This window comes from Diadema antillarum, unplaced genomic scaffold (assembly GCF_040938485.1).
Source record: "Diadema antillarum isolate AM-2024a unplaced genomic scaffold, OU_Dant_1.0 seq00000476_RagTag, whole genome shotgun sequence".
Classification (NCBI taxonomy): domain Eukaryota; kingdom Metazoa; phylum Echinodermata; class Echinoidea; order Diadematoida; family Diadematidae; genus Diadema; species Diadema antillarum.
The window spans coordinates 963,217-985,214 of NW_027271443.1; the positions used below are offsets into that span (position 1 = coordinate 963,217).

The window sequence follows — 21,998 nt, forward strand, 5'->3', positions numbered from 1 at the left end:
CTATACATCAAGAGATGACCTATAAATACATGAAACAAAAATTCTGTACGTTCTGATATAATGCAACTGCTTGTTTGTTTGTTTGTTTGTTTTGAACTACCATGGTCTTCGTCGGGGGAAAGATGAAGAAAAGTAGTAGAGTGTATCACTCTCAAATCCGGATGATTGCGATAAGTGTGTATCCCCGCCCTTTCTATACAGGTAAGCTTGGTATCCTATTATAAAAGCCTGCATGTGTCACGCAGAAGAACTGATTCCGCGATCACTTTTAACCTTTCATAAAATTCACGTTTTAAGATAATAACGATAGCTTGTGGGAGATAGGGAAGTTAGCGTCCTTGACTGTGGTTCTGAACACAAAAGGGGACTGAAAAATTCTTTTACAAATTAGCGGACATAATGCCGATCCTCCAACACTGTTGCTCCATGCCGTCACTGATTCTGCTTTCAATGGCGAAGAAAGAATACTGGTTGCGTGATTATCCACGCCTTGATAGCAGGAAGTTTACCTTTCATTGTTTAAGGCTTCGTTGATGCGGGGTTTACTCGGATACAAAGCGTGAACAGTGTCGTCCGAGTTCTTTCATTCGAAATTCCTCAGAATACGAAATTCAATGAGCAATTAGCGCTGCTACTTCGCAAAGCTGTTAGCCAAATTCTTTGCAGACTTGACCTCTCACATGTCAGCTACACGCAATACACGACAAACAGCTATCATTACAAACATTCTGATTAAAAAACAAAACAAAATGAAGAAGCGAACTTTTGAGTAGCGACACAGCTTTCTGTCCCTTTCTCAAATAGGTCCTACTTCTAATAAATACACAGATGACAAGGGTGAGAATATCCTCCAAAAGGAACACGAGCTATTTGGGCATTAATAATGTTTGTCTTCCGATTTCTCTCCATGCCGTCACGGCCCAAACCATCATAAGAAATAGGGCAATATGTTTTATTAACCAGGGAAATAATAGTACGCATTACATACATTTGGCGAATTATCACACGTATTGTCGACTTTATAAAAACGAGAATAATTGACAACTTAGGCCTTACTATATCTCCAGAGATGAACTTAAAACAGCAAGTCACATACAAGGGAACGAAAGGTATGATTATTTGAATGAATTCATTGAGGCCAATTAATAACCGTTGAAAGAGTACACACACGCATAAAGAGGTTTCAAGTTCGATATGTGATAATTGTATTAGCTCATAGATAAAGTATCATAAATTTTGCGTGATCGTTCGTTGAAATTAAGTTTTCAGCGCGATTTGTGCGTCACATCAATCACCACTTCATGAAATGGAGTGCATGTATCCAACGAAACTCGCTGGTCATGCAATCGATAGCCTTCGTCAGCTCACTATTATTGCGTAATTCTAAAGCCCTCGCCGCTTGGCCGCCGACGCCGCCGCGCGCACCATGCTTTGTTTTGTCTTTAATGGGGTCAAGAGCAATGCCTCATTAGCATACATCCTGGCAACGGAGGCGGAGTCTCGATCGGGCAAGAACAATAGGTGCGAAACGCAACGCAAAGGCGAGCGTTCGAAAAAAAAATGTAACCGAAAAAAATTGTCTCAGAAAAACTGTGATTTGGGACACTTGTACTCATTTTTACACGCTGAAATTTTCTGTACAAACAGATAAAACTTCAAGGAATCAAAATCCGTCATAAAAAAATTTCGACCCGAGCAGTGCTTCCCCTTCATTTTCGGCTCATTACGGGAAAACTCCCCGTGCGACTTATGACTCATTTTGTCGGAGCGCCACACATATGACCTTTGACCCACCTTTACACTTCCAAAATGGCATTTGAGGAAAAAGTGGTTATTTTGTGAAATGATTCTCGCGACATCGTCTATACGTGTGCAAAATATGGGAAAGATAAGACATGTATTCACCAAGATACAAGATGAAACATTTATGACCTTTGACCCTAAATTACATAACCAAGATGGTGTCCGATCAAGTAGTTGTTATTTTATGAAATAATGTACGTGACATGAACTTAACATGTGCAAAATATGGGGGTGATAGGGGCTGTTTTTCTTGAGTTATTGCAAAGAAAGTGGCAGAAGGAAAGAAATATCTAAATACATAGAAGATAAGCTTTAATTTCAACCAAGTTTTTTAACATGATCCCGACATTTTATGAAAAAAGAAAGGCACACTGGCGATAGCGCAAAATCTTAGCTACAACATACTAAAATCTGGGAGAAATTCACCGAAGGGTAAGTGAGCTAGTGCTCGATAAAGACAACCATGTCAATTTTCACATTAAAAAAAAATTAACTCCCATATAGATAACACGTCATAACGAAGATACAGAAAGAAGTACATATGACCTTTGACCCCAATTTGCACAGACAAGATGGCATCTGAGCAAAAAGTGGTTAGTTTGTGAAATCATCCTTGTAACTTGGTCTTTGCGTGTGCAAAATATGGGAACGATAAGACATGTATTCAACAAGATACATGATGAAACATTTATGACCTTTGACCCTTATTAACATACCCAAGATGGTGTCCGATCAAGTAGTTGTTATTTTAGGAAATAATGAACGTGACATGAACTAAACATGTGCAAAATATGGGGGTGATAGAGGCTGTTTTTCTTGAGTTATTGCAAAGAAAGTTGCAGAAAGAAAGAAATATGTCAATACATCAAAGATAAGCTTTAATTTCAACCAAAAATTTTGACGTGATCCTGACATCGTATGAAACAACGAAGGGCACACTAACGGTAGCGTTGAGTCTCAGCTACAACATATTAAAATCTGGAAGACATTTACCGAAGGGTAAGGGAGTTAGTGCTCGATAAAGATAGTCATGTCAATTTTCATTTCCAGAAAAACTGCATTCCCATAGAGATAACACGTAAACTGGTCAAATTTGACAAGATTACTTTCAATCCCTTTTTACGAGGTTATGCCGTCATCCAATCAAAATTTTGTAATTTTACGTTTGAAAGAACATTAAATAAGCTACAACATACTGAAATCTGGGTGGGAATTGGCCAAGGATTAGTGAGATACGCTCGAATGAACTTGAAATTTGATGACGTCATTTTGAAAATTTGCTTTTTTTACTTTATTAAGAAATTTGATATATTTTAATCATAGTTGCCAGCATTGCCACAGCATGAAATGACATGTGTCATATCTGCCATGTTTGGTACCAAATTCTGCATACACTATAACGAAGAAACAGCAACAAGTACATATGACCTTTGACCCACCTTTGCACTCCCAAGATTGCATCTGATGAAATAGTGGTTATTTTGTGAAATGATTCTCGCGACATCGTCTATACGTGTGAAAAAATATGGGAAAGATAGGACAGGTATTCACCAAGATACAAGATGAAACATTTATGACCTTTGACCCTAATTTACATATCCAAGATGTTGTCCGATCTAGCAGTTGTTATTTCATTAAATAATGTACGTGACATGAACTAAACATATGCAAAATATGGGGGTGATAGGGCGCGTTTTTCTTGAGTTATTGCAAAGAAAGTTGCAGAAAGAAATATCTCAATACATAAATAAGCGTTAATTTCAACCAAGTTTTTTTTTATCGTGATGCCGACAACGTATGAAAAAACGAAGGGCACATTAACGGTAGCGTAAAGTCTCAGCTACAACATATTAAAATCTGGGAGAAATTCACCGAATGGTAAGTGAGCTAGTGCTCGATAAAGACAATCATGTCAATTTTCACATTTAAAAAAAGTCCCTCCCATAGAGATAACACGTCATAACGAAGATACAAAAAGAAGTACATATGACCTTTGACCTCAATTTGCACAGACAAGATGGCATCTGAGTAAAAAGTAGTTATTTTGTGAAATGATCCTTATAATGTGGTCTTTGCGTGTGCAAAATATGGGAAAGATAGAACATGTATTCACTTAGATACAGGATGAAACACTTATGACCTTTGACCCTAATTTATATACCCAAGATGGTGTCTGATCAAGCAGTTGTAATTTTATGAAATAATTTACGTGACATGAACTTAACATGTCCAAAATATGGAAGTGATAGAGGCCGTTTTTCTTGAGTTATTGCAAAGAAAGTTGCAGAAAGAAAGAAATATCTCAATACATCGAAGATAAGCATGAATTTCAACCAAAATTTTTGACATGATTCTGACATCGTATGAAAAAAGAAAGGGCACATTACAGTAGCGTAAAGTCTCAGCTACAACATATTAAAATCTGGGAGAAATTTACCGAAGCTTAAGTGAGCTAGTGCTCGATAAAGATAGTCATGTCAATTTTCATTTCCAGAAAAACTGCACTCCCATAGAGATAACACGTAAACTGGTCAAATTTGACAAGATTACTTTCAATCCATTTTTACGAGGTGATACCGTTATCCAATCAAAATTTTGTTACTCTATGTTTGAAAGAACATTAGATAAGCTACATCATACTGAAATATGGGTGAAAATTGACAAAGGACTAGTGAGATACGGTCGAATGAACTTGAAATTTGATGACGTCATTTTGAAAATTTACTTTTTTTACTTTATTAAGAAATTTGATATCTTTTCATCATTTTGTCAGCATTGCCACTCCATGAAATGACATGAACAACTCATCAGCTTTCAAAATATGTACAGAAAATGGGGGGTCACCGTCCATCCTGACGAGTAAAATCGGATTTGAAATTGGCAGTTTTTTGGCATAGGCCTAGTTTTACTGTATATTGCCATTGACGCGCGCGCGGAATTTCAACTTTGACGGGCCCGTATGACGTCATATGGAGTCAGATTGACTTGAAACTTGGTAGAAATATTCCTTGACATTCCAGGCAGCCGATAAGTGTGAAAAAATGGGAAATTTCTATTGCATATGAGCTGTGCGTGCGTATATGCGCCCGCGCGTACGCGTCCGTCGATTTTTTCTGAAATACTCCAAATGACCTGAAACGTGTGCAAAACAATTTTGAGCTCGATTGGAACATATTAAAATTTCAACGCGCCCGTACGCGCTCGTTTACCAGGGTCGTGATGAAATTTTATTAAATATATCGATAGAACTTGACTTGAACTATATTATATGTAAATGTCATTGAGAAATTCCATTTCATTAATGAGATACGAATGTGAACGTGATTTCAGATAATGACGTCATAGTGACGTCATGGTTGACTGATCACAAAGATACATTAGATCTGTCGTTCTTATGACGTGATACATATATGGTATAAGTTTAAAAGTCATAGGTGAATGACTTTTTGAGTTAACCGCTGCACAACATTTGAGGAGAAAGAAATAAAGAAGAAAGATTCAGTACAGATACAATAGGTGATCCGAGAGGATACTCGGATCACCTAACTAGAACAGGAATTTGTCAACACTGACAAATTAGGTGATCCGATCTCTTCCAAAATCAATGATTTGAGTCCTGATCCAAATATTCATGACCATACAGGTTTCATTGTGTTGACGGGACATAGGCCGTACGATGTTTGGATTCTCATTTAGAAAAGGGAGTGAGACCTGCCATCTTTGGTACCGAATTCCGTATACACTAACGGAAATACAGAATGAAGTATATTTGACCTTTGACCTCACTTTGCACACCCAAGATGGCGTCTAAGCAAAAAGTGATTATTTTATGAAATGATTCTTGTAACATGGTCTTTGCCTGTGCAAAATATGGGAAAGATAGGACATGTATTCACCAAGATACAGGATGAAACATTTATGACCCTTGACCCTAATTTACATACCCAAGATGGTGTCCGATCAAGTAGTTGTTATTTTATGAAATAATGTACGTGACATGTACTAAACATGTGCAAAATATGGTATTGATAGTCATTGTTGTTGTTCATCTATTGCACAGAAAGTAGTAGAAAGAAAAATAAAGAAAAAATTGTTATTTTACAGAAATTTGAAGGAGAAGCATAAAAAAAAATCAGAAATAGATAAAGTAAGGAAAGGGAGATTAAGATTAACTAAAGAAAAAGAAGAAAAAAAGTGTAACAAAAATAAACTAGAGATTGTAATTTGTCATTACTGACAAATTAAGGTGATCCGATTTTTTTTTTTTTTAATCAATGATTCGAGGTCTGATCGCAATAGGCATTACCATGCAGGTTTCATCTGTGTTTAGAGACATTGGCCGTGTGATGTTTGGATTCTCATTTAGAAAAGGGAGTCATATCTGTCATCTTTGGTACCAAATTCTGTATACACTAGATAACGAAGATACAGCAAGAAATACATAATTTAGGCATGACCATACAGGTTTCATCTGTGTTTAGGGACATTCGCCGTGTGATATTTGGAATCTCATTTAGAAAAGCGAGTCAGACCTGCCATCTTTGGTACCAAATTCCGTGTACACTGTAACGAAGATACAGAATGAAGTATATTTGACCATTGACCCCACTTTGCACAGCCAGGATGGCATCTAAGCAAAAAGTGGTTATTTCGTAAAATGATTCTTGTAACATGGTCTTTGCGTGTGCAAAATATGGAAGAGATAGGACATGTATTCACTAAGATACAGAATGAAACATTTATGACCTTTGACCCTAATTTACATACCCAAGATGGTGTCTGATCAAGAAGTTGTTATTTTATGAAATAATGTACGTGACATGAACTAAACATGTGCAAAATTTGAGGGTGATAGACGCTGTTTTTCTTGAGTTATTGCAAAGAAAGTTGCAGAAAGAAAAGAAACATCTCAATACATTGAAGATAAGTTTTAAATTCAACCAAGTTTTTGGACGTGATCCCGACATCGTATGAAAAAGACGAAGGTAAAATACGATAGCCCAAAGTCTCAGCTACAACATATTAAGATCTGGGAGAAATTCACCGAAGCATAAGTGAGCTATTGCTCGAAAAAGATAGTCATGTCAAATTTCATTTGCAGAAAAACTGCACTCCCATAGAGATAACACGTCATAATGAAGATACAGAAAGAAAAATATATGTCCTTTGACCGCACTTTCCACAGACATGGTGGCATCTGAGCAAAAAGTGGTTATTTTGTGAAATGATTCTTGTAACATGGTCTTTGCGTGTGCAAAATATGGGAGAGATAGGACATGTATTCACCAAGATACAGGATGAAACATTTATGACATTTGACCCTAATTTACATACCCAAGATGGTGTCCGATCAAGTAATTGTTATTTTATGAAATAATGTACGTGACATGAACAAAACATGTGCAAAATATGGGATTAATAGCCATTGTTGTTGTTCATCTATTGCACAGAAAGTAGTAGAAAGAAAGAAAAATAAAGACAAAATTATGTTATTTTAATAGAAATTTGAAGGAGAAGCATGAAAAAATCAGAAAAAGATAAAGTTAGGAAAGGAGATTAAGACTAACTAAAGAAAAAGAAGAAAAAATAGTGTTTAAAAAAAATTAAAAACAACTGGCAGGGGAGAGCATCGAACCAGGGACCTTAGGATTACGAGTCGGATGCGCTATGCAATGACCTATTTCATGCTCCATAGGCCCTGTGTATTAAGCAAAATGACGCTGCATCGAAGCCACATGCAATTTTCAACCAAGTTTTTCGACGTGATGCCGACATCGCATGAAAAAATGGAGGGCACATTAACGATAGCTCAAAGTCTCAGCTACAACATACAAAAATCTGGGAAAAATTCACCGAATCATAAGTGAGCTAGTCCTCGAAAAAGATAGTCATGTCAATTCTCACTGCCAGAAAAACTGCTCTCCCATAGAGATAACACGTAAACTGGTCAAATTTTACAAGGATACATTCAATCCATTTTTACGAGGTGATGACGTAATCCAATCAAAATGTTGTTTCACATTAATGAAAGAACATTTCATAAGCTACAACATACTGAAATCTGGGTGAAAATTGGCGAAATTTAAGTGAGATACGCTCGAGTGAATTTGAAATTTGATGACGTCATTTTGAAAATTTACTTTGTTTACTTTATTAAGAAATTTGATATCTTTTTATCATTTTTTTCAGTATCGCCAACTCATGAAATGACATGTACAACTCATCAGCTTTTAGAATATATCAAGAAAATGGGGGGTCACCGTCCATCCTGACGAGTAAAATCCGATTTAAAATTGGCGGTTTTTTGGCATAGTTGCACTGTGTATCCCCATTGACGCACGCGCGGAATTTTGAATTTGACGGGCCCGTATGACGTCATATTGAGTCGGATCGACTTGAAACTTGATAGAAATATTCCTTGACATTTTGGACATCCGATCCGTGTGGAAAAACTGAAAATTTCTATTGCATATGAGCTGTGCGTGCGTATATGCGCGCGCGCGTGCGCGTCCGTCCGATTTTTCAATTTTTCAAAAAATGCTCCAAATGGTCTGAAACGTGTGTAAAAAAAAATTGAGCTCGATTTGAGTATACAAATATTTCAACGCGCGCGTACGCGCACGTATCAAGAGAAAATGTGAATTTTGAGAATATGAGTAAAATGCGCATAACTTGAAATATATGTGACGTAAATTTCATTGAAAAACTTCATTCCATTAATGAGATATGATTGAGAATGTGTTTTCATATAATGACGTCATAGTGACGTCACGGTTGACTGATCACTTTGATTTTAGTTCGATTGCCGTCTTTGGGACACGATACATACATGGTATAAGTTTGAACTTGATAGACATACCTCTTTCTGAGCTAACCTCTGCACAACTTTTGGGGAGAAATAACGAAAGAAGAAGAACTAGAGATTGTAATTTGTCATTACTGACAAATTAAGGTGATCCGATTTTTTGTAATCAATGATTCCAGTCCTGATCGCAATAGGCATGACCATACAGGTTTCATCTGTGTTTAGAGACATTGGCCGTGTGATGTTTGGATTCTCATTTAGAAAAGGGAGTCATATCTGCCATCTTTGGTACTAAATTCTGTATACACTAGATAACAAAGATACAGCAACAAATACATATGACCTTTGACCCACCTTTACACTCCCAAGATGGCATCTGACGAAAAAGAGTTTATTTTGTGAAATGATTCTTGCGACATCGTTTATACGTGAGCAAAATATGGGAAAGATAGGACAGGTATTCACCAAGATACAAGATGAAACATTTATGACCTTTGACCCCAATTTACATACCCAAGATGTTGTCCGATCAAGTAGTTATAATTTTATGAAATAATGAACATGACATGAACTAAACATGTGCAAAATATGGGGGTGATAGAGGCTGTTTTTCTTGAGTTATTGCAAAGAAAGGTTGTAGAAAGAAAGAAATATCTCAATACATAGAAGATAAGCTTTAATTTCAACCAAGTTTTTTATCGTGATCCCGACATCGTATGAAAAAACAAAATGAAAGTTAACGATAGCGCAAAATCTCAGCTACAACATATTAAAATCTGGGAGAAATTCACCGAAGGGTAAGTGAGCTAGTGCTCGATAAAGACAATCATGTCAATTTTCACATTTAAAAAAATTCCCTCCCATAGAGATAACACGTCATAACGAAGATACAAAAAGAAGTACATATGACCTTTGACCTCAATTTGCACAGACAAGATGGCATCTGAGTAAAAAGTGGTTATTTTGTGAAATGATCCTTGTAACATAGTCTTTGCGTTTGCAAAATATGGGAAAGATAAGAAATGTATTCACTAAGATACAGGATGAAACCCTTATGACCTTTGACCCTAATTTACATACCCAAGATGGTGTCCGATCAAGTAGTTGTTATTTTATGAAATAATGTACGTGACATGTACTAAATATGTGCAAAATATGGGATTGATAGCCATTGTTGTTGTTCATCTATTGCACAGAAAGTAGTAGAAAGAAAGACAAATAAAGAAAAAATTATGTTAATTTATAGAAATTTGAAGGAGAAGCATAAAAAAATCAGAAAAAGATAAAGTAAGGAAAGGGAGATTAAGATTAACTAAAGAAAAAGAAGAAAAAAAGTGTTTAAAAAAATTTAAAAAAATATTGGCAGGAGTGAGCCTCGAACCAGGGACCTTAGGATTACGAGTCGGATGCGCTACGCAATGACCTATTTCATTCTCCATAGGCCCTGTGTATTAAGCAAAATGACGCTGCATCGAAGCCTCATGCCATTTTCAACCACGTTTTTCGAATTGATGCCGACATCGTATGAAAAAATGGAGGGCACATTACGATAGCCCAAAGTCTCAGCTACAACATACTAAAATCTGGGAGAAATTCACCGAAGCATAAGTGAGCTAGTGCTCGAAAAAGAGAGTCATGTCAATTTTCACTGCCAGAAAAACTGCTCTCCCATAGAGATAACACGTAAACTGGTCAAATTTGACAATATTACTTTCAATCCATTTTTACGAGGTTATGCCGTCCTCCAATCAAAATGTTGTAATTATATTAATGAAAGATCATTTAATAAGCTACAACATACTGAAATTTAAGTGTAAATTGGCAAAGGATAAGTGAGGTACGCTCGAGTGAACTTGAAATTTGATGACGTCATTTTGAAAATTTACTTTTTTTACTTTATTAAGAAATTTGATATCTTTTAATCATTTTGCCAGCATCGCCAACCCATGAAATAACATATCCAACTCATCAACTTTCAGAATATGTAAAGAAAATTGGAGGTTACCGTCCATCCTGACGAGTAAAATCGGATTTAAAATTGGCGTTTTTTTGGCATCGTTGCACTGTATATCGCCATTGACGCGCGCGCGGAATTTCAACTTTGACGGGCCCGTATGACGTCATATTGAGTTGGATTGACTTGAAACTTGGTAGAAATATTCCTTGACATTTTAGGCATCTGATAAATGTAAAAAAACGGGAAATTTCCATTGCATATGAGCTGTGTGTGCGAATATGTGCGCGCGCGTACGCGTCCGTCCAATTTTTTCAATTTTTCAAAAAATGCTCCAAATGGTCTGAAACGTGTGCAAAAAAAATTTGAGCTCGATTTGAGCATACAAATATTTCAACGCGCGCGTACGCGCACGTTTTAAGAGAAAATATGAATTTTGAGAATATGAGTAAAATGCGCATAACTTGAAATGTATGTGACGTAAATTTTATTGCAAAATTCTATTCCATTAATGAGATATGAATGAAAATGTGTTTTCATATAATGACGTCATAGTGACGTCACGGTCGACTGATCACTATGATTTTACTTGATCTGCCGTCTTTGGGACATGATACATATATGGTATAAGTTTGACATTGAAAGGCAATGCACTTTCTGAGCTAACCGCTGCACAAATTTTGGTTAGAAATAAAGAAGAACTAGAGATTGTAATTTGTCATCACTGACAAATTAAGGTGATCCGATTTTTGTTTAATCAATGATTCGAGTCCTGATTGCAATAGGCATGACCATACAAGTTCCATCTGTGTTTAGAGACATTGGCCGTGTGGTGTTTGCATTCTCATTTAGCAAAGGGAGTCATATCTGCCATGTTTGGTACCAAATTCTGCATACACTATAACAAAGAAACAGCAACAAGTACATATGACTTTTGACCCACCTTTGCACTCCCAAGATTGCATCTGATGAAATAGTGGTTATTTTGTGAAATGATTCTCGCGACATCGTCTATACGTGTGAAAAATATGGGAAAGATATAAGGACAGGTATTCACCAAGATACAAGATGAAACATTTATGACCTTTGACCTTAATTTACATATCCAAGATGTCCGATCTAGTAGTTGTTATCTCATTAAATAATGTACGTGACATGAACTAAACATGTGGGGTGATAGGGCGTGTTTTTCTTGAGTTATTGCAAAGGAAGTTGCAGAAAGAAAGAAATATCTCAATACATAGAAGATAAGCTTTAATTTCGACCAAGTTTTTTTTTTTATCGTGATGCCGACAACGTATGAAAAAACGAAGGGCACAGTTATGGTAGCGTAACGTCTCAGCTACAACATATTAAAATCTGGGAGAAATTCACCGAAGGGTAAGTGAGCTAGTGCTCGATAAAGACAATCATGTCAATTTTCACATTTAAAAAAATTCCCTCCCCTAGAGATAACACGTCATAACGAAGATACAAAAGAAGTACATATGACCTTTGACCTCAATTTGCACAGACAAGATGGCATCTGAGTAAAAAGTAGTTATTTTGTGAAATGATCCTTGTAACATGGTCTTTGCGTGTGCAAAATATGGGAAAGATAGTACAGGTATTCACTAAGATACAGGATGAAACACTTATGACCTTTGACCCTAATTTACATACCCAAGATGGTGTCTGATCAAGTAGTTGTTATTTTATGAAATAATCTACGTGACATGAACTTAACATGTGCAAAATATGGAAGTGATAGAGGCCGTTTTTCTTGAGTTATTGCAAAGAAAGTTGCAGAAAGAAAGAAATATCTCAATACATCGAAGATAAGCTTGAATTTCAACCAAAATCTTTGACGTGATCCCGACAGCGTATGAAAAAATGAAGGGCACACTTACGGTAGTGTAAAGTCTAAGCTACAACATATTAAAATCTGGGAGAAATTTACCGACGGGTAAGTGAGCTAGTGCTCGATAAAGATAGTCATGTCAATTTTCATTTCCAGAAAAACTGCACTCCCGTAGAGATAACACGTAAACTGGTCAAATTTGACAAGATTACTTTCAATCCATTTTTACGAGGTGATACCGTTATCCAATCAAAACTTTGTTATTTTGTGTTTGTAAGAACATTAAATAAGCTACAATATACTGAAATCTGGGTGAAAATTGACAAAGGACTAGTGAGATATGCTCGAATAAACTTGAAATTTGATGACGTCATTTTGAAAATTCACTTTTTTTACTTTATTAAGAAATTTGATATCTTTTGATCATTTTGTCAGCATTACCACCCCATGAAATGACATGTACAACTCATCAGCTTTCAAAATATGTAAAGAAAATGGGGGGTCACCGTCCATCCTGACGAGTAAAATCGGATTTAAAATTGGCGGTTTTTTGGCATAGTTGCACTGTATATCGCCATTGACGCGCGCGCGGAATTTAAACTTTGATTGGCCCGTATGACGTCATATTGAGTCGGATCGACTTGAAACTTGGTAGAAATATTCCTTGACATTTCAGACATTCGATCCGTGCGATAAAACGGGAAATTTCTATTGCATATGAGCTGTGCGTGCGTATATGCGCGCGCGCGTACGCGTCCGTCGATTTTTTTTTGAAATGCTGTAAATGACCTGAAACGTGTGCAAAACAATTTTGAGGTTGATTAGAGCATGTTTAAATTTCAACGCGCGCGTACGCGCTCGTTTAGTATGAACGTGACCAAATTTTATGAAATATATCAATAGACCTTGACTTGAACTATATGATATCTTAATTTCATTCAAAAATTCCGTTCCATTAATGAGATATTGATGTAAACGTGATTTCAGATAATGACGTCATAATGACGTCACGGTCAACTGATCACATTGATACACTAGATCTGTCGTCCTTAGGACATGATACATACATGGTATAAGTTTGAAAGTGATAGGTGGGGGACTTTTTGAGTTAACCGCTGCACAAGATTTGAGGAGAAAGAAATAAAGAAGAAGAAGAAAGAATCCGTACAGATACAATAGGTGATCCGAGAGGATACTCGGATCACCTAATAAAAAGAAGAACAAAGAATCAGTACAGATACAGAAGGTGATCCGAGAGGATACTCGGATCACCTAAGAAGAAGGAGAAAGAATCCGTACAGATACAATAGGTGATCCGAGAGGATACTCGGATCACCTAAAAAAAAATATTGGCAGGGGTGAGCCTCGAACCAGGGACCTTAGGATTACGAGTCGGATGCGCTACGCAATGACCTATTTCATTCTCCATAGGCCCTGTGTATTAAGCAAAATGACACTGCATCGAAGCCTCGTGCCATTTTCAACCAAGTTTTTCGACGTAATGCCGTCGTCGTATGAAAAAATGAAGGGCTTATTAACGATAGTCCAAAGTCTCAGCTACAACATATTAAAATCTGGAAGAAATTCACCGAAGCATAAGTGAGCTAGTGCTCGAAAAAGAGAGTCATGTCAATTTTCACTGCCAGAAAAACTGCTCTCACATAGAGATAACACGTAAACTGGTCAAATTTGACAATATTACTTTCAATCCATTTTTACGAGGTGATGCCGTCATCCAATCAAAATGTTGTAATAATATTAATGAAAGATCATTAAATAAGCTACAACATACTGAAATCTGGGTGTAAATTAGCGAAGAATAAGTGAGATACGCTCGAGTAAACTTGAAATTTGATGACGTCATTTTGAAAATTTACTTTTTTTACTTTATGAAGAAATTTGATATCTTTTAATCATTTTGCCAGCATCGCCAACCCATGAAATAACATGTCCAACTCATCAGATTTCAGAATATGTAAAGAAAATGGGGGGGGGGAGTTACCGTCCATCCTGACGAGTAAAATCGGATTTAAAATTGGCGGTTTTTTGGCATCGTTGCACTGTATATCGCCATTGACGCGCGCGCGGAATTTCAACTTTGACGGGCCCGTATGACGTCATATTATGTCGGATTGACTTGAAACTAGGTAGAAATATTGCTTGATATTTCAAGCATCCGATAAAGGTAAGAAAACGGGAAATTTGTATTGCATATGAGCTGTGCGTGCGTATATGTGCGCGCGCGTACGCGTCCGTCCAATTTTTTCAATTTTTCAAAAAATGCTCCAAATGGTCTGAAACGTGTGCAAAAAAAATTTGAGCTCGATTTGAGCATACAAATATTTCAACGCGCGCGTACGCGCACGTTTTAAGAGAAAGTATGAATTTTGAGAACATGAGTAGAATGCGCATCATTTGAAATATATGTGACGTAAATTTCATTGAAAAACTCTATTCCATTAATGAGATATGATTGAGAATGTGTTTTCATATAATGACGTCATAGTTACGTCACGGTCGACTGATCACAATGATTTTTACTAGATTTGTCGTCTTTGCAACACGATACATATATGGTATAAGTTTGAAATTGATAGGCAGAGGACTTTCTGAACTAACCTCTGCACAACTTTTGTCCAGAAATAAAGAAATAAAGAATCCGTACAGATACAGAAGGTGATCCGAAGGATACTCGGATCACCTAACTAGAGATTGTAATTTGTCATTACTGACAAATTAAGGTGATCCGATTTTTTTTAATCAATGATTTGAGTCCTGATATTGCAAAGTCTCAGCTACAACATATAAAAATCTGAGAGAAATTCACCGAAGCATAAGTAAGATAGTGCTCGATAAAGAGAGTCATGTCAATTTTCACATCTAAAAAAAAAATCCCTCCCATAGAGATAACACGTCATAGCGAAGATAGAAAGAGAAGTACATATGACCTTTGACCCCACTTTGCACAGACAAGATGGCATCTGAGCAAAAAATGATTATTTTCTGAAATGATCCCTGTAACATGGTCTTTACGTGTGCAAAATATGGGAAAGATAGGACATGTATTCACCAAGATACAGGATGAAACATCTATGACCTTTGACCCTAATTTACATACCCAAGATGGCGTCTGATCAAGTAGTTGTTATTTTGTGAAATAATGTTCGTGACATGAACTAAACATGTGCAAAATATGGTGGTGATAGAGTATGTTTCTCTTGAGTTATTGCACATAACGTTGCAAAAAGAAAGAAATATTTCAATACATCGAAGATAAACTTTAATTTCAAGTAAGTTTTTTAACGTGATCCCGACATTGTTTGAAAAAACGAAGGGTATATTACGATAGCTCAAAGTCTCAGCTACAACATATGAAAATCTGGGAAAAATTCAAAGAAGCATAAGTGAGCTAGTGCTCGAAAAAGATAGTCATGACAATTTTCACTTCCAGAAAAACTACTCTCCCGTAGAGATAACACGTAAACTGGTCAAATTTTACAAGGATACATTCAATCCATTTTTACGAGGTGATGACGTCATCCAATCAAAATTTTGTAACAATAAATATGAAATAACATTAAATAAGCTACAACATACTGAAATTTAGGTGAAAATCGGCAAAGGATAAGTGAGATACGCTAGAGTGAGCTTGAATTTGATGACGTCATTTTGAAAATTTACTTTTTTTTTACTTTATTAAGAAATTTGATATCTTTTAATCACTTTTTCAGTATCGCCAACCAATGAAATGATATGTACAACTCATCAGCTCTCAAAATATGTAAAGAAAATGGGGGGTCACCGTCCATCCTGACGAGTAAAATCGGATTTAAAATTGACGGTTTTTTGGCATTGTTGTACTGTATATCGCCATTGACGCGCGCGCGGAATTTCAACTTTGACGCTCCCGTATGACGTCATATTGAATCGAATAGACTTGAAACTTGGTAGAAACTTTCCTTGACATTTCAGAAATCCGATCCTTGTGAAAAGGCGGGAAATTTATTTTGCATATGAGCTGTGCGTGCGTATATGCGCGCGCGCATACGCGTCCGTCGATTTTTTTTTTGAAATGCTGTAAATGACCTGAAACGTGTGCAAAACAATTTTAAGGTTGATTAGAGCATGTTTAAATTTCAACGGGCGCGTACGCGCTCGTTTACTAAGAACGTGACTAGATTTTTTTGAAATATATCAATAGAATTTGACTTGAACTATATGATATTCTAATTTCATTGAAAAATTCCATTCCATTAATGAGATATTAATGCAAACGTGATTTCAGATAATGTCGTCATAATGACGTCACGGTTGACTGATCACATTGATACACTAGATCTGTCGTCCTTAGGACATGATACATATATGGTATAAGTTTGAAAGTGATAGGTGGGGGACTTTTTAAGTTAAACTCTGCACAAGATTTGAGGAGAAAGAAATAAAGAAGAAGAAAAAGAAGAAAGAATCCGTACAGATACATTAGGTGATCCGAGAGGATACTCGGATCATCTAAAAAGAATCAGTACAGATACAGAAGGTGATCCGAGAGGATACTCGGATCACCTAATTATAGCCCCATTAAAAGGGTATATGTAACAACATATTCCTTTGTAGAGGGAGACAAACGGAAGAAACTCAAAAACCTGAGCCTTCACCCCTCTGAATGATATCTTTCTTTCATTTAACATATTCCTTATCATAATCATGAATTGCAAAAAAAAAAGAAGAAAATTATCAAAGAATGGACTTCTTAAAATATTATGAAATAATGAAGAATAACAGGTACATGCTAAGGAATGAACTCTCCCCTCAAAAGCGTGTTTCCGTCAATGTGTTTATCTCTTGACCAACTTTCATTGATAAAATGGACCTGCGTTTCTACTTTTTTCAACATTACATGTAGCGTGTACGCCGTGTACAATGGTAAAAACTCTGTGCTGAGATTTCAAAAACTTTGTTATGAAGATGGACGTGTCTTAGGTAACGCTAACTTTAATTTACATTTTGTATAAAAAGGATACTGTTTTCACACAGATGAATTTAATTCTAATTTCTAGGACACGAAGAAGAAACATCTGTGTTCAGTTATAGGATTGTCCCCCAGGAGACGTCCCCGGGGCAGTTGTCAGGTGGGAGTTGTCCTCCGGGGGAGTTGTCCCCTGGGGGAGTTGTCCTCCGGGGGAGTTGTCCCCCGGGGGAGTTGCCTTCCGGGGGAGTGGTCCTCAGGGGGAGTGGTTCCCGGGGGAGTTGTCCCCCGGGGGAGACGTCCTCCGGGGGAGTAGTCCTCTGGGTGAGACGTCCTCCGGGGGAGTGGTCCTCCGGGGGAGCTGTCAGGTGGGAGTAGTCCCCGGGGGAGTAGTTCTCCGGGGGAGTTGTCCTGATACGATACAGCACGTATGCATGTCTTGTAAAAGTAAAACAAACAGAAAGCGTGACCTTTGCCAGCACTAGCAATTTTCTGCCTTCAAAACGGTCACCAATGATCAAGACAAATCAACCACAATGAAAACGCGATATGTAAATGTGTGGATTCGCCACCGCTCCTTTTACATGCACACAGTCATGGCGTGTGGATGCCATTGCGTAATGCGTGCACCATACACATGTACATGTACACCATACGTGCAATCATCGTATTCGCCATCTTGAAAGCCGTACTGGTAAACAAACCCGAGAAAAACGCATTGTTTTTCGGCTCCATACGCTGAGCTCCGGGGAAGGTGCCCGAGAAATTTGACTCTCTCAGTGAGCCAGTCAGAAGGTGATGTGGTTGCTAGAGGCGGGGTTTAACATCGATTGGCACCATCGTACGGATGGATGATTCTCCCCTCGCATCGCCGCTCGGACATTGCCTTTGAGAAAGAGGTGAATCTTCTAAGCCTGTCTTCTCGCAATTTTGTCAGGCTAGCAACTTAAAAGTGCATTTTATTTCTCTTTCTATGCCCACTTATGGTTTCGAAGAATACAAGTGTTTTATATCAATGCAAAGCTTAGGAAATGGGCAATGTGATTCAGTGACAATATGAATTTTCAAAATTCCCGACTTTTGCCTGAAACCGTTGTCACCGGTCACATAGTTTTGCTGATTCATCATGCTGCAGACCACCCCATCTTCCACACAACAGCCAAAGAAATATTTTATGATATCGCAAAGATCAGGGAGACTCCCCCGGAGAAATACTGGAAGTATTTGGTTTTCTCGCACAACTTCTCCGGCTGCGATACAGTGGCAGCGATTTCTTGGTTCAGCAAATCAATTTTGGTAAACAAGCTCTGCGAGACTGACAAGGCGGAAAGGGCCATGGATGTGTTTCTGGACATGCGAGTCAAGAAAGATGATATCATTAAAGCCGGCTGTGAATCATGTAACCTTATGTTCTATGGAATACCACCCAAACCTTTGGGAGACTTGACGTTTGACACCTGTAGCAAGCGGGCTGCTGCTGAAAGCACCAAACCTGAGAAACTGCCCCCGATAACTGACAGAAGCTGCAGCCCAGCATTCTCTACGAGCTTATCTCGATTGGCTAATGTTGCAAGCTCCATCATTGGGTATATTGGAGTACTGATAGAAACTCGGTGACCAAGGTTACGCATCGGTCCCTTCAACAGACCCCATCGCACCGGACTATCTACTGAAGTTTGTAAGCTGCAACTGTGAGGGGGAGTGTAGCACACTTAGGTGCTGTTATAAAAAGCAAGGAGTCAAATGTATTTCTGCTTGCGGCAAATGTCATGGTAACTCTTGCCAGAATATCAACCAAACAGCTGATGAGAGCAGTGAGGGAGATATCAGGGAGCAGGGTAAAGTACCAAGGTTTTAATATTGAGATACATTTATGTTGAATTATAATGGGGCATAATGGAAGTAAGAGAAGTGGGAACGACTACTTCCAATTGCACACTTATGTTATAGTTGTTTTGTTTTGTTTGTTTTTTTACTGTTTTACAGTGCGTATATCTCAAATTCAATGATAGACCTCAATTCAGCATTCTAAAAAAATCACTATGATTATGAACCCACTAAAATACCGGCCGTAGTCTGGCAGAACTGCGTATCTCCTTTAACACATTACGCCAGAAATCGGGTTTAAAGACTCAATGTTACACCTTTCTAAACTGAGGTACGATGAGCTGCATTTTTCCTCTATTCTTGGTCATAATTGGTCTAAAGAATTTATTTCCAGCAAAGAAAAAATGACAATTTGACCTTGTTAAGTAGTAAAAATTACCAATTTAATGCGGGGGGGGGGGGGTTCAGGCAGAACTACGTATCTCTTTTCGTCGTCAACCACGTGCTCATCAGCCAGAACTGCGTATCTCCTACAGATACGCAGTTCTGGCTGATAAACACGTGGTTTATCAACCAGAACTACGTATCTCGGTCTATTTTCTGCGGGTTATCTATCGGATTTTACCATCCACCCTTTTACTATTCAGCGGATGCAGTGTCAAAACAATTAATATTTGAGATCGAGTATAATTTTTTTTTGAAATATTTGTATTGTATAAAGTCACTATTATTGATTCACATTTAATTTCATTTTATCCATTCATTTGTATGTGGAAAATAACATGCTTTCCCCAAATGTTGTCAGTCTGTGTTCATGTTTCAGTAGGCCTATTATTTAGCGGCACAAGAAATACTGCTACATCAAAAGCCCGGCTGCTGCTTAGGTTGTTGTCGATCTTATGAAGCATTGCATTTGAATTAAGAATGATATTAGACCAGGTTCTAGATGTTAAGCTATATTGTTCATCATTTCTCGCGCTTTTGTCCCTCTCAAACACGGCTTGCATTTTATGTGGTGAATGAATATCAAGCAGTGTTCATAACTAGATTTTGCATTTACACTTTAAGTTTCTGTCACCATCTTATGTGCAAAAGTCATTCCTTTACAGTAATGTAGCAACTGGCATTTCAAAAGAAAAAATGAAAATAGAATTATTATACATTGTATATGGAAGCAAGTTTGGCATTCCTCTTTAACTTTGCTCACTATCATGTCCAGCTTAACAGAAATTTGTAGAAGTTATACAGATTGGAAAAACACAATTCTTTCTCTTAGCATGACTATCTTCGTGTCTCAGAATAACGTGGCACACAGGGGGTTTCCACCATGGCACATACAGAGTTAATCGCCCTCTCTCGGGAATTTTGCCAAAATTACTTTCTACAAATAACTTTCTGTATCGAATCACAACTTATCTTTTGGCCCACTTGAAAGAGCATGAGAAAAAAAAAACACAGAAAACACTCAAAACCTGAAAATCGACCAAAATCGACTTAGGGAGTTCTGCCAGATTACGGCCGATACATATAAAATGTCAATGATACATGATTCGGCGGGTGCAAAAAGTAGGCGTGGCCTATATCTTAAAGTGGGTCTGCATTGGTAAGAAACATGTCTAGCGCCATCATAAGGCTCATTTCTCTCTGTGGTGCCCAGCATGTCTCCCATAATGCCGAGCGGCGTGCATCAAAATTAACCCGTTCCATACTGAATTCTGATATTCCCATAGACTTAACACACAAAGGTTCCCGTAGGGGATGGCCTAGCAGCGCAGCGGCTCGCTTCGCTCCCGCATTATCTTGCGCAGTCCAGTGCCTACATTCACGTACCACAGAAATCTAGATATGGTTAGTAAACTGTTGTATGCATTACATTTATTTTACAGTATATATCTGTCTACCCTACACTGTAAAAAATACGACATGCGACATGTTTATGAACTAAACACAGTGTTAAAAATATAAACACTTTGTTTAACATCTAAACACCCGGTGTGTATAGCATGTTTAAAGTATTGAGAGTTAAAGATAAAATGGAGTTCCTGTTAAGGTGCATTTCACCGAGTGAAACCATGATTCAAAGTATCTGGATATAACTGCTAGTCAGTATGATGCTTAGGGAGCATTATAACTCATGTTTGATTACTAGAATGTCAATTTAGATGAGAACTGCAGTAGTGACTCTCGGAAAATAACGGCTCGTTTAAACGGAAGGATTTGGTCTCGCGAGCGCATGATTCACAACGCCCCCTTGCGGTCCCGAGAAGAAAGTCGGTTTTCGGATACTACTCACAGAACTCTTGAGAGAGTTCTGTGATATTCTACTGAAGTGTACTGTACACAATGTAAGCGCGACCGCATCCCAGAGGTTACGATCCGCGATCCGTTTATAGCTAGCAGAGCAAGCTGTCGACAACTGCGTACATTGTGTGTATAGCCCACAGAGAGTTCTGTGATATAGCCACTGTGTGCGTCTCATGTCCGACGTCCTGTAGTGTACGATACCCCTGTGCGGTGTATGTTGTGTGTACGTATAATACTCACTGTCGTATTTCAGTCATGTGGGCATGGATGGGGCCGCCAGCCAACCGTGTGATATACTCAAAGTGTCTAGTGCTGTGTGGTGGCCATGAGCACTATATGTGTACCCATATTGTACACATGCCCAGCACGCAACGCGCTTTCCACCACTCTTTGCCTTCCACCAACAAGTCGACACTCTGTGCTAGTCATGCTTCCACCGAAGAGTGGATTCGGTACACTAAACAATGTAGTCCGTGGCGATATCGTTCTGGCTATGACA

The 21,998-nt window shown here is 37.8% G+C and overlaps 1 protein-coding gene across 1 annotated transcript in view; it reads left to right on the top strand.

The window, feature by feature from the left end:
* The window catches only part of LOC139733449 (uncharacterized), a 39,352-nt gene extending 20,367 nt beyond the window's left edge, over nt 1-18,985 (top strand). Inside the window, exon 2 of the mRNA XM_071644266.1 lies at nt 18,504-18,985. Coding sequence (XP_071500367.1) covers nt 18,504-18,985 — 482 coding nt within the window. The remainder of the gene's footprint in view (nt 1-18,503) is intronic.
* The last annotated feature ends 3,013 nt before the right edge of the window (nt 18,986-21,998 follow it).